The sequence below is a fragment of the Capra hircus genome, chromosome 26 (assembly GCF_001704415.2).
Source record: "Capra hircus breed San Clemente chromosome 26, ASM170441v1, whole genome shotgun sequence".
NCBI classification, from domain to species: Eukaryota; Metazoa; Chordata; class Mammalia; order Artiodactyla; family Bovidae; genus Capra; species Capra hircus.
In genome coordinates, this window is record NC_030833.1 from 40,354,996 (window position 1) to 40,367,245 (window position 12,250).

The 12,250-nt window shown below is 43.5% G+C and overlaps 1 protein-coding gene across 2 annotated transcripts in view; it reads left to right on the forward strand.

Annotated features, from left to right (window-relative positions):
• Positions 6,726-12,250, forward strand: part of LIPA (lipase A, lysosomal acid type) — a 41,916-nt gene continuing 36,391 nt past the window's right edge. The window contains exons 1-2 of one of the 2 annotated variants that reach the window (XM_018041263.1): positions 6,726-6,934; positions 10,321-10,432. In XM_018041263.1, coding sequence (XP_017896752.1) covers positions 10,322-10,432 — 111 coding nt within the window. In that variant the 5' untranslated portion in view covers positions 6,726-6,934; position 10,321. Of the gene's footprint in view, positions 6,963-10,320; positions 10,433-12,250 lie in introns of both variants that reach the window. The other variant, XM_018041264.1, reaches the window with a different exon arrangement.

The following is a 12,250-nucleotide window of genomic DNA, read 5'->3' on the forward strand; positions in this document are numbered from 1 at the left end:
CACTTACACAAATAGGGAAAAAGCCATCAGAGCATCTCTTAAAGCTAATGCTGCATTTGCTGGTTCTGTCTGTAGTTGCTTCCTTAACTATATTCAGATCTGTGCTTTCTATAAAATGCAAATAAATTCTGAAATACTTGAAAAGACAAATTTCATGAGTGTAATTGTGAGACTGGCTTGTCTGGAACTGATTGGCACTTAGAATTGACACTGATTTCCATATTCCCAGGGTTTACAGTTAACCAGGATCTTGTGGGAGAATCCAGGACTGCTGACCACTCTAGCCTTTATTCAGGTCTCAGTTTGCTCCATTTCCCTCCTTTTCTCCTAAAGATCCCAGGGATTTAGCCTGGTTCTTCTCTTGTTTTGGAAGATTCTTTCTCTATAATGAAATGAATGGTACAGACAAAAAAATGTAATTGCCTACTGTCCCTCGACTTTAATATTGTCTTTTTTTCATTTGTCTGGTTTTTGCTTTGAACCATGAATCATTTTAGAAATGATAATATGTTACAGAACTCCAACAGAAATTTGTGGATTATACTGTGACAAGGGGTATTGAAGAAGCTGCAGACAAATTGTTAAAGACATCAGCACAATTTCATTGCTTAAAAATATCACGTTAGTGTTTTATAGAACAACTGCAAACTCAATAATAACCAATATTAAAACAACAAGAACGTTTCCAAATTCGTAAAAGCCAAAGTTCTCACAAGGATTTATGTGACCATACATACATAAGGCTTCCCTGTTCATCACCAACTCCCGGAGCTTGCTCAAATCATTTCCATCAAGTCAGTGATGCCATCCTTTGTCATCCCCGTCTCCTCCTGCCTTCAATCCTTCCCAGCATCGGGGTCTTTTCCAATGAATCAGTTCTTTGCAGAAATGGGAATCAACTTTCAAGAGATGGGACCACCAGACCACCTTACCTGCCTCCTGAGAAATCTTTATGCATGTCAAGAAGCAACAGTTAGAACTGGACATGGAACAACAGACTGTTTCCGAATTGGGAAAGGAGTACGTCAAGGCTGTATACAATCTTCCCTCATAGATCAGTTGGTAAAGAATCTGCCTGCAATGCAGGAGACCCTGGAGAAGGAATAGGCTACTCACTCCAATGTTCTTGGGCTTCCCTTGTGGCTCAGCTGGTAAAGAATCTGCCTGCAATGTGGGAGACCTGGGTTCGATCCTGGGTGGGGAAGATTCCCCTGGAGAAGGGAAAGGCTACCCACTCCAGTAATCTGGCCTGGAGAATTCCATGGACTGTACAGTCCATGGGGTCACAAAGAGTCAGACAAGACTGAGCAACTGTCACTTCACATACGTAAATGATGGCTTCCCCCATCCTTACCCACATGCCTGCCATACTCTGAATCTCTACCTGGTATGTTTCGCTGCTCTGATATTGACAGGGCAAGCTCCCTATTTCCTTCAGCTTGACTCAACCATCCCCTTCTCTGTGATAAAGTGAAAAATGGCCTGCTTAAGAGTTAAACTATTACGAGGAAATGGAATAGGGAGACCAGAAATAAACCCACACATCTATGGCCAATTTATGTATGACAAAGAAGGCAAGAACATAAAATGGATAAGAGACAGTTTCTTCAACATGCGGTGCTGAGAAAACTGAACAGTTACAGGCAAAAGAATGAGATTACGACATTTCCTTCATATCATATACAAAAATAAACCCAAAGTGGTTTAAAGACCTAAATGTAAGACCTGAAACCATAAACTTCTAGAAGAGAATATAGCCAGAAGATTCTTTGACATAAAATCACAGCAATATATATATAATATATATAACATTATAATTATATTTATTTATATATGATCTGTCTCCTGAAGGAAAGGAAACAAAAACTTAAAAATGGGACCTCAGTTCAGTTCAGTTCAGTCACTCAATCATGTCCGGCTCTTTGTGACCCCATGAATTGCAGTACGCCAGGCCTCCCTGTCCGTCACCATCTCCCGGAGTTCACTCAAACTCATGTCCATTGAGTGGTGATGCCATCCAGCCATCTCATCCTCTGTCATCCCCTTTAACTCCTGCCCCCAATCCCTCCCAGCATCAGAGTCTTTTCCAATGAGTCAGCTCTTTGCATGAGGTGGCCAAAGTACTGGAGTTTCAGCTTTAGCATCATTCCTTCCAAAGAACACTCAAGACTGATCTCCTTTAGAATGGACTGGGTGGATCTCCTTGCAGTCCAAGGGACTCTCAAGAGTCTTCTCCAACACCACAGTTCAAAAGCATCAGTTCTTCAGGGCTCAGCTTTCTTCACAGTCCAACTCTCACATCCATGCATGACCACTGGAAAAACCACAGCCTTGATTAGATCGACCTTTGTTGGCAAAATAATGTCTCTGCTTTTTAATATACTATCTAGGTTGGTCATAATTTTTCTTCCAAGGAATAAGCATCTTTTAATTTCATGGCTGCAGTCACCATCTGCAGTGATTGTGGAGCCCCCAAAAATAAACTCTGACACTGTTTCCACTGTTTCCCCATCTATTTGCCATGAAGTGATGGGACCAGATGCCATGATCTTTGTTTTCTGAATGTTGAGCTTTAAGCCAACTTTTTCACTCTCCTCTTTCACTTTCATCAAGGGGCTCTTTAGTTCTTTTTCACTTTCTGCCATAAGGGTGGTGTCATCTGCATATCTGAGGTTATTGATATTTCTCCCAGCAATCTTGATCCCAGCTTGTGTTTCTTCCAGCCCAGCGTTTCTCATGATGTACTCTGCATAGAAGTTAAATAAACAGGGTGACAATATACAGCCTTGATGTACTCCTTTTCCTATTTAGAACCAGTCTGTTGTTCCATGTCCAGTTCTAACTGTTGCTTCCTGACCTGCACATAGGTTTCTCAAGAGGCAGGTTACGTGGTCTGGTATTCCTATCTCTTTCAGAATTTTCCACAGTTTATTGTGATCCACACAGTCAAAGGCTTTGGCATAGTCAATAAAGCAGAAAGAGATGTTTTTCTGGAACTCTCTTGCTTTTCCCATGATCCAGCAGATGTTGGCTAGTTGATCTCTGGTTCCTCTGCCTTTTCTAAAACCAGCTTGAACAACTGGAAGTTCACGGTTCACATATTGCTGAAGCCTGGCTTGGAGAATTTTGAACATTTCTTTACAAGCGTGTGAGATGAGTGCAATTGTGCAGTAGTTTGAGCATTCTTTGGCATTGCCTTTCTTTGGGACTGGAATGGAAACTGACCTTTTCCAGTCCCATGGCCACTGCTGAGTTTTCCAAATTTGCTGGCATATTGAGTGCAGCACTTTCACAGCATCATCTTCAGGATTTGAAATAGCTCCACTGGAATGCCATCACCTCCACTAGCTCTGTTCGTAGTGATGCTTTCTAAGGCCCACTTGACCTCACATTCCAGGATGTCTGGTTCTAGGTGAGTGATCACACCATCGTGATTATCTTGGTTGTGAAGATCTTTTTTGTAACAGTTCTTCTGTGTATTCTTGCCACCTCTTCTTAATATCTTCTGCTTCTGTTAGGTCCATACCATTTCTGTCCTTTATTGAGCCCATCTTTGCATGAAATGTTCCCTTGGTATCTCTAATTTTCTTGAAGAGATCTCTAGTCCTTCCCATTCTGTTGTTTTCCTCTATTTCTTTGCATTGATCGCTGAGAAAGGCTTTCTTATCTCTCCTTGCTATTCTTTGGAACTCTGCATTCAGATGCTTATATCTTTCCTTTTCTCCTTTGCTTTTCGCTTCTCTTCTTTTCACAGCTATTTGTAAGGCCTCCCCAGACAGCCATTTTTCTTTTTTGCATTTCTTTTCCATGGGGATGGTCTTGATCCGTCTCCTGTACAATGTCACGAACCTCAGTCCATAGTTCATCAGGCACTCTATCTATCAGATCTAGTCCCTTAAATCTATTTCTCACTTCCACTGAATAATCATAAGGGATTTGATTTAGGTCATACCTGAATGGTCTAGTGGTTTTCCCCACTTTCTTCAGTGGCCGAGAGGAGCTACCCCCTGCCCAAGGCCAGGGGCGGTGGCCAGGAGGAACTACCCTACGTCCAAGGAGCGGTGGCTGTGCAGGGACAGGAGAGCCTAGAGGAGCTACTCCACGTTCAAGCTCAGGAAGGGCAGCAGTGAGGAGATACCCCCGTCCAAGTTAAGGAGCAGCAGCTGTGCTTTGCTGGAGCAGCTATGAAGAGATACCCCAGGTCCAAGGTAAGAGAAACCCAAGTAAGACAGTGAGTGTTTCAATAGGGCATCAGGGGGCAGACACACTGAAACCATAATGACAGAAAACTAGCCAGTCTGATCACAGGGACCACAGGCTGGTCTAACTCAGTGAAACTAAGCCATGCCCCTGGGGCCACCCAAGATGGGCGGGTCATGGTGAAGAGGTCTGACAGAATGTGGTCCACTGGAGAAGGGAATGGCAAACCACTTCAGTATTCTTGCCTTCAGAACCCCATGAACAGTATGAAAAGGCAAAATGATAGTATACTGAAAGAGGAACTCCCCAGGTCGGTAGGTGCCCAATATGCTACTGGAGATCTGTGGAGAAATAACTCCAGAAAGAATGAAGGGATGGAGCCAAAGCAAAAACAATACCCAGCTGTGGATGTGACTGGTGGTAGAAGCAATGTCTGATGCTGTAAAGAGCAATATTGCATAGGAACCTGGAATGTTAGGTCCATGAATCAAGGCAAATTGGAAGTGGTCAAACAGGAGATGGCAAGAGTGAATGTCGACATTCTAGGAATCAGCGAACTAAAATGGACTGGAATGGGTGAATTTAACTCAGATGACCATTGTATCTACTACTGCATGCAGGAATCCTTTAGAAGAAATGGAGTAGCCATCATGGTCAACAAAAGAGTCCAAAATGCAGTACTTGGATGCAATCTCAAAAACGACAGAATGATCTCTGTTCATTTCCAAGGCAACCTATTCAATATCACAGTAATCCAAATCTATGCCCCAACCAGTAATGCTGAAGAAGCTGAAGTTGAACGGTTCTATGAAGACCTACAAGACCTTTTAGAACTAACACCCAAAAGAGATGTCCTTTTCATTATAGGGGACTGGAATGCAAAAGTAGGAAGTCAAGAAACACCTGGAGTAACAGGCAAATTTGGCCTTGGAATGCAGAATGAAGCAGGGCAAAGGCTAATAGAGTTTTGCCAAGAGAACGCACTGGTCATAGCAAACACCCTCTTCCAGCAACACAAGAGAAGACTCTACACATGGACATCACCAGATGGTCAACACTGAAATCAGACTGAGTATATTCTTTGCAGCCAAAGATGGAGAAGCTCTATACAGTCAGCAAAAACAAGACTGGAAGCTGACTGTTACTCAGATCATCAGCTCCTTATTGCCAAATTCAGACTTAAAAATGGGACCTAATTAAACTTAAAATCTTTTGCACAGCAAAGGACGTCACTGACAAAAGGACAATCTATGGAACAGGTGGCAATAGTTACAAACGATATGGCCAACAAAGTTATGTTGCTTTTAACACCTTCCAGTGGCTTCTCTTCTTGGTAAGAAGTAATAGAGTCATTCCAGTTGGTACCCAAGGCCCCCAGTTTCCTCTAGGACATCATGATCTACCACTCTCCACCTCCCACTTTCTGTTCCAGCCACACTGACCAAATTCTGCTTATTAGACACCACTGGAAGGCAAGGCAACCCACTCCAGTACTCTTGCCTGGAAAATCCCATGGACGGAGGAGCCTGGTAGGCTGCAGTCCATCGGGTCACTAAGAATCGGACATGACTGAGCGACTTCACTTTCACTTTTACTTTCATGCATTGGAGAAGGAAATGGCAACCCACTCCAGTGTTCTTGCCTGGAGAATCCCAGGGATGGGGGAGCCTGGTGGGCTGCCGTCTGTGGGGTCGCACAGAGTCAGACACGACTGAAGTGACTTAGCAGCAGCAGCAGACGCCACTAAGAATATTCCTGCCTCAGGACCTTTGCACTTGCTATCCCCTCATCTCAGAATGCTCCTTCCCAGTATCCACATGGTTCGAAATCACCTTCTTTTTGTTTGTGCTCGGAGTGTCATCAGAGGGTCCTTTCCTGATTACTTTAAACATAGCACCCACCTTCATTATCCCTTTGTTCATCATGACACTTTTCACCACTTGGTTTTTATATTTATTCATGATGTCTCTTCCCATTAGAATGTAAGCAAAAGAAGAAGGCTCTTGCTTGGCTGCTATACCCCTAGTATCTTCAAAAGTTAAAGTGTTAGTCCCTCAGTCGTGTCCAACTCTTTGTGACTCCATGGACTGTAGCCCCCCAGGGGGCTGTCCATGGAATTCTCCAGGCAAGAATACTGGAGTGGGTTGCCATTTCCTTCTCCAGGGGATCTTCCCAAGCCAGGGATCGAACACGGTCCTCCCGCACTACAGGTAAACACTCTACCCACTTAATGCTAGGCATTTTAGTAATAAAAATAAAATGTACAGCAAGATTGCCCTGCCTCAGGCACATCGCTGAGGGATTCATAAGTAGCATATAATTACATCTACAGAGCCCACGTTCTCTGTGCCAGGCGCGGAGCTTAGCGGCTCTGCAGGAGCTCCTGCGGTGGAGCCCACGTAGCCTGCCAGCCCCGGGCGCCGCGGCCTGTGGATGGAGCTGGGGATCCGCTCGGCGCGGTAGCCGGCTGCGGGACGCCGCACCGCTCGAGCGCGCCCATGGCGCATGCTCCGCGGGAGCCGAGAGCCCGCTCGGAAGCGGAGTCTACGCCGCACTTCCCGCGGCAGGCTGATCTGATTGGGAGCTCTAGGTTGCCCGAGCCTAGCGCGGGGGCGGGCGCGGGCGCGGGCCCCGGGTCCAGCGAGGCTCCGCCCCCTCCAGCTTCCCCGCGGCCGCCCCAGCCGCTCGAGCAGGCACTGCGGCTCTGGACAGCGGCCCGGGAGGACGGCTGCGGGTGAGTGCCGGCCCCGGTGCACTGTTAGGTGAGGGTTCCGCGGCATCGGCCTTCCTCCGCGGGCTCCGAGGGCCCCGCACCCTCCCGGGTGCTCCTTCACACCGCCTGCGATCCTCTGCAGGACCCCTCTGCGCTGGTTCCCGGAGCACCCGAGGGCACCCGGGAGTTGAGGGCTCTCTTGAAGCTGCTCGTCCTTGCCTGGGCTGCAGCGACACCCGGGATTTCTGACTCCCGATTCCCCTACTTCTTCCTCGTCCTTTACTCGTATTAGCTCCGCCAGGCAGTCCCCCAGACCTCGCCTACTTTTTAGCCAAAGGCATGGTCAAGGAACGGCTTGATACCTGTCCTGGTGAATATCCCGGCGATACTATTTAACCACTGGACATTTTGCTTCCAGTAATAAACCTGGGTGAGCCTCAGTTTCCTGGAAGAAGGATTTAACGGTACTGCAGAGAGTTGTAGGAGGCGTAATGAACAGAGTAGGACCGAAGCGCTGCCTGAGAAATCTGGAGCATAGCAAGAGCTTAAATGGGAGTCACAGTTACTAGTGTTGTTATTGTTAGCTGAATAACAAGCTGCTTTGGAGCTTATCTTTTCTTCAGCTACTGAACTCTGGACTGCCCCAATCCTGTTTTTCAGAATCTGTTGTGTGTCCACCCTTTGCTGGGTCCTGGGGGTTCAGAGTTGACCCAGAGACTGGCTCTGCCCTCAGGCTTGTGTAAAATGAAGACAGACAAGTACTTAGTTGGGCTGTTAACAATACCAAAAGAATTGGGATAAAGTTGCAGAGCCTACTGAATCCATCTTGGAGGAGGCTTTTTCTCCTTGATCTTCTTAGTCATCATCCTATAACAGTTACTTGACTCATTTGTTGAGAAACTGTCCAGTGTTTTGTTGGAGGGAAAAATCAGTTGGATGATTTTTCTAGTTGAGTAGCTTCAGATATTATCTTTCTGGAGCTTTCTTTGCGGACAGCTGCCCCAGATCTGGGAGCATTGGTACTGAGTGGAAAAGCAGCTGCCACTGGAGGTGTTACTATTTGAAACTGTGGTTACAAACTTTTACTTTTCTTTTTCAATCTGCTTGGTATTCCGTAGTAATAATGGGGTTTGGGAAGGTTGTATTTATGATAAAGACCTGAACTGTACAGCCCTTCCTAACTACCATGAAAAAATGCAAACTTGTGACTTTGCCTGTACAGATTCAAGATAATATCCATTCCTGTCTAGAAATTGCAGGTTCACCACTGCTGGGAGAAATCACTCCATCACCAGCAGGAGATGCATCAGCAGAAGGGAGCTAGTTCACTTTTGCCATCATCTGAGAACCAGTTTCTTAAGACTTGTGGAATACTGGGTTCAAGCCCATCTTAAAAACAGCTCTTTTGAATTACTGACATACAATACTAGCAGGACATGTTTAGAATGTACATTCTATGCATTTTGATGTGTTTATACACGTGAAACTATGATTGTTCAATGTCAACCTGTCCATTACCCCTAAAGGATTCCTTGTGCATTGGGTATCCCTTTGCTGTGCTTACTTCCTGCCCCTCATTTCCCCAGGCAGCCATTTATCTGCTTTCTGTCAATAGAGATTAGGTTGCATTTTCTAGAGTTTTATAGAAATGAAATCATGTGTATTTATTTGATCTGGCTTTGTAAAGAACCCTCCTGCCAATGCAGGAGACGCAAGAGATGCAGGTTCAATCCCTGGGTCAGAAAGATCCCCTGAAGTAGGAAATGGCAAACCACTCCAGTATTGTTGCCTGGAAAATTCCATGGGCAGAGAAGCCTGACGGGCTATAGTCCATGGGGCTGCAAAGAGTTGGACACGACTGAGCGACTGCAGGCATCATGTGCTTGGGACAATGGTCTTTCACTCACCATAATTATTTTGAGACTCATCCATGTTATTTGTGTGCATTCCTTTTTATTGCTGTAGTATGTGTATATCATAATATATTGATCCATTCACCCATTCAGGGCGTTTGGGTTTTTCTCGTGTTTGGCTGTTGCCCATAGAGCTGTTACGAACATTTTTATACAAGTCTTTGTATTGGGATACACTCATCCATATATTTTTTTAAAATTTATTTATTTTAGTTGGAGGATAATTGCTTTACAATATTGTGATGATTTTTGCCATACATGACATGAATCAGCCACAGGTACACGTGTGTCCCCCCATCATGAATCCCCCTCCCACCTTCCTCCCTACCCCATCCCTCTGGGTTGTCCCAGAGCACTGGCTTTGATTTCCCTGCTTCATGCATCAAACTTGCACAGGTCTCACATATGGTAATATACATGTTTCTATGTTATTCTCTCAAATCATCCCACCCTCTCCTTCTCCCACATAGTCCAAAAGTCGGTTCTTTACATCTGTGTGTCTTTCTGTCTTGCATTTAGGGTCACTGGTACCGTCTTTCTAAATTCCATGTTTATGCGTTAATGTACAGTATTGGTGTTTCTCTTTCTGAGTCTGAATAATAGGCTCCAGTTTCATTCACCTGATTAAAACTGACTCAAATGTCTTCCTTTTTATAGCTGAGTAATATTCCATTGTGTATATGTGCCACAACTTCCTTGTCCATTCGTCTGCCATCATTCATGTCTTTAAGGGACTATATTTATTTTAAAATATGTGGGAGGCTGGGGCTGTAGTCCCACTTTGGCCTCTAATCATCGGCGTGTCCTTGGAAGAGTCACTTCATTTTCCCTTTAATATCCATCCGCAAAGCCTTTGCTGTGCTGTGATTTTGTGCCGTCACTGTTAGAACTATATGGTCTGTGTCGATCCCTGGAGAGGGTCTCAGAAGCAGAGAGGGGCAGTCGTCTTTCCTTCTATTTCCTCTGCATGCTCTCTTATTTTTTTCACTTCACTTTTTCCCTTTGGGTGACAAATTCTAATCCTAACGTAACTTTGTGCAAGAAGGGAAGTGAATAACTAGCAAGAATAGGAGTTCATATCAGCTGAACTTCAGAACACTTAAATCACAGTTAGAGAGGAAAAGGTGAAAGGTTAACAGGCTCTGGAATTTTGGGGATCTTCCCCTTTTCTCAACATATTCTCTTCTGAGTCCTCTCTTCTGCTCTTGCTCCAGGAACATTACGTTTAACTTTGTGGTGAGGAGGTGGGTGGGTGTTCTGGGATCCATGTGTCACAAATTAACTGAGGGTGGTGGGTGGGAGGTTTCCAGTTAAAAAGAATTCCTGAATTTTCTCTTTGAGGTGTGGCTTGAGTCATTTGTTCCGTATTTGCCCTTTGCCTAACTTTTCACTGACGTAAACTGGTTAAGAACCTTGGATGGGAGCATTATTTACCAATGTAATTTTGTGTAGTAAAATTGGTGTAGGCAAATAACAACAGACTGTTTTATACAGAATGAAAATGTGGCTCTGGGGTTTGCTGGTCTGTTTGGTCCTTGGGACCCTGCCTTCCCAGGCATCTGGATGGAAGCAGACACCTGTGGATCCTGAAACAAATATGAATGTGGTAAGTTTCTTAAAGGCATCTGCTTCTTGAAACGCATCTGTGATTAATGTTATTTTCTGAAATCCAGTTACATAGCTACATGAAGCTACAAACTCCATTCTCTTTATTCTCATTATGTTTTGCTTGTTCTCTGAATCTCCAGTTCAGTTAGCTGGACTTTACCCACTAGGTAATGTGTATTTTACAAACCTCTTTTTACTGATGAAATGATATACTTCTTAATAAGGTAAGTGATATTTTTAGACATTCATTTCATTTTAAAATCTCACTGAATTTGTTTAAACAACAATGAAAAAGTGTTAAAACTTCCGAAGAATGTTAATACTGAATGTGTTGAACAAGAACAGATTACCAGTGTTCATACAAAAATCAGTTCAATACAAAAATCAAAGTATCTGAAAACAATTTTGTTAGAATAAAAAAGCAAAAATATAATCCCTTAAGTAATGGAAACATTTCAAAGTTATTAATCTTAAGCAAACAATTAAATCTGGAGATACTTTATTTAGGCATAAAATATCAGAAAAGTGTAGATTGCTACAGAAAACAGCAGGTTTAAAACAGTGACACAACTGAAGAATCAGGCAGCTTTGGAGATTTTGATAAATTTATAGTCAGTCAAGAGAGTGCAACCTGTTATCAAGGTCTTAAGGTTACATTTTATCTCTTGTTCCTGACTTTTTCTTTTTAAGGTTTTATAAAATTAAAAGCATTTTTCCTTTTTAATTTTTTTCTGTAAGAATGATGAACTTAAATCCTTTCAAATATTTGTGGTAGAGAGAATCATGAGCACTTATTTACATTGTTTTCTGGATAACTGAGTTAGCTGTATGCCACTGAGCTCCTAATTAACAATTGCCCAATGGATTAAGTGGTACAAACTGCTATGTGTAAAATAAAGAAGCTTCAAGGATATATTGTACAGCACAAGGACTATAGACAATATTTTATAATGACTATAAATGGAATTTAACCTTTAAAAATTATGAATCACTGTGTTGTATACTTCAAACATATTAAACATCAACTATCAGTTCAGTTCAGCTGCTCAGTCGTGTCCGACTCTTTGCAACCCCATGAACCGCAGCACGCCAGGCCTCCCTGTCCATTACCAACTCCTGGAGTTTACTCAAACTCATGTCCATTGAGTCAGTGATGCCATCCAACTATCTCATCCTCTGTCGTTCCCTTCTCCCACCTTCAATCTTTCCCAGCATCAGAGTCTTTTCCAGTGAGTCAGTTCTCCGCATCAGGTAGCCAGAGTATTGGAGTTTCAGCTTCAGCATCAGTCCTTCCAATGAATATGTATTCAGGACTGATTTCCTTTAGGATGGACTGGTTGGATCTCCTTGCAGTCCAAGGGATTCTCAAGAGTTTTCTCCAACACTGTAGTTCAAAACCATTAATTCATTAAACCATTTAATTAACTCAGCTTTGTTTATAGTCCAACTCTCATATCCATACATGACTACTGGAAAAACCGTAGCTTTAACTAGCTGGACCTTTGTCGGCAAAGTAATGTCTCTGCTTTTGAATATGCTGTCTAAGTTTCTCATAACTTTTCTTCCAAAGAGTAAGTGTCTTTTAATTTCATGGCTGCAGTCACCATCTACAGTGATTTTGGAGCCCAGAAAAATAAAGTCAGCCACTGTTTCCACTGTTTCCCTATCTATTTCCCATGAAGTGATGGGACCAGATGCCATGATCTTAGTTTTCTGAATGTTGAGCTTTAAGCCAACTTTTCCACTCTCCTCTTTCACTTTCATCAAGAGGCTCTTTAGTTCTTCTTCGCTTTCTGCCATAAGTATGGTGTCATCT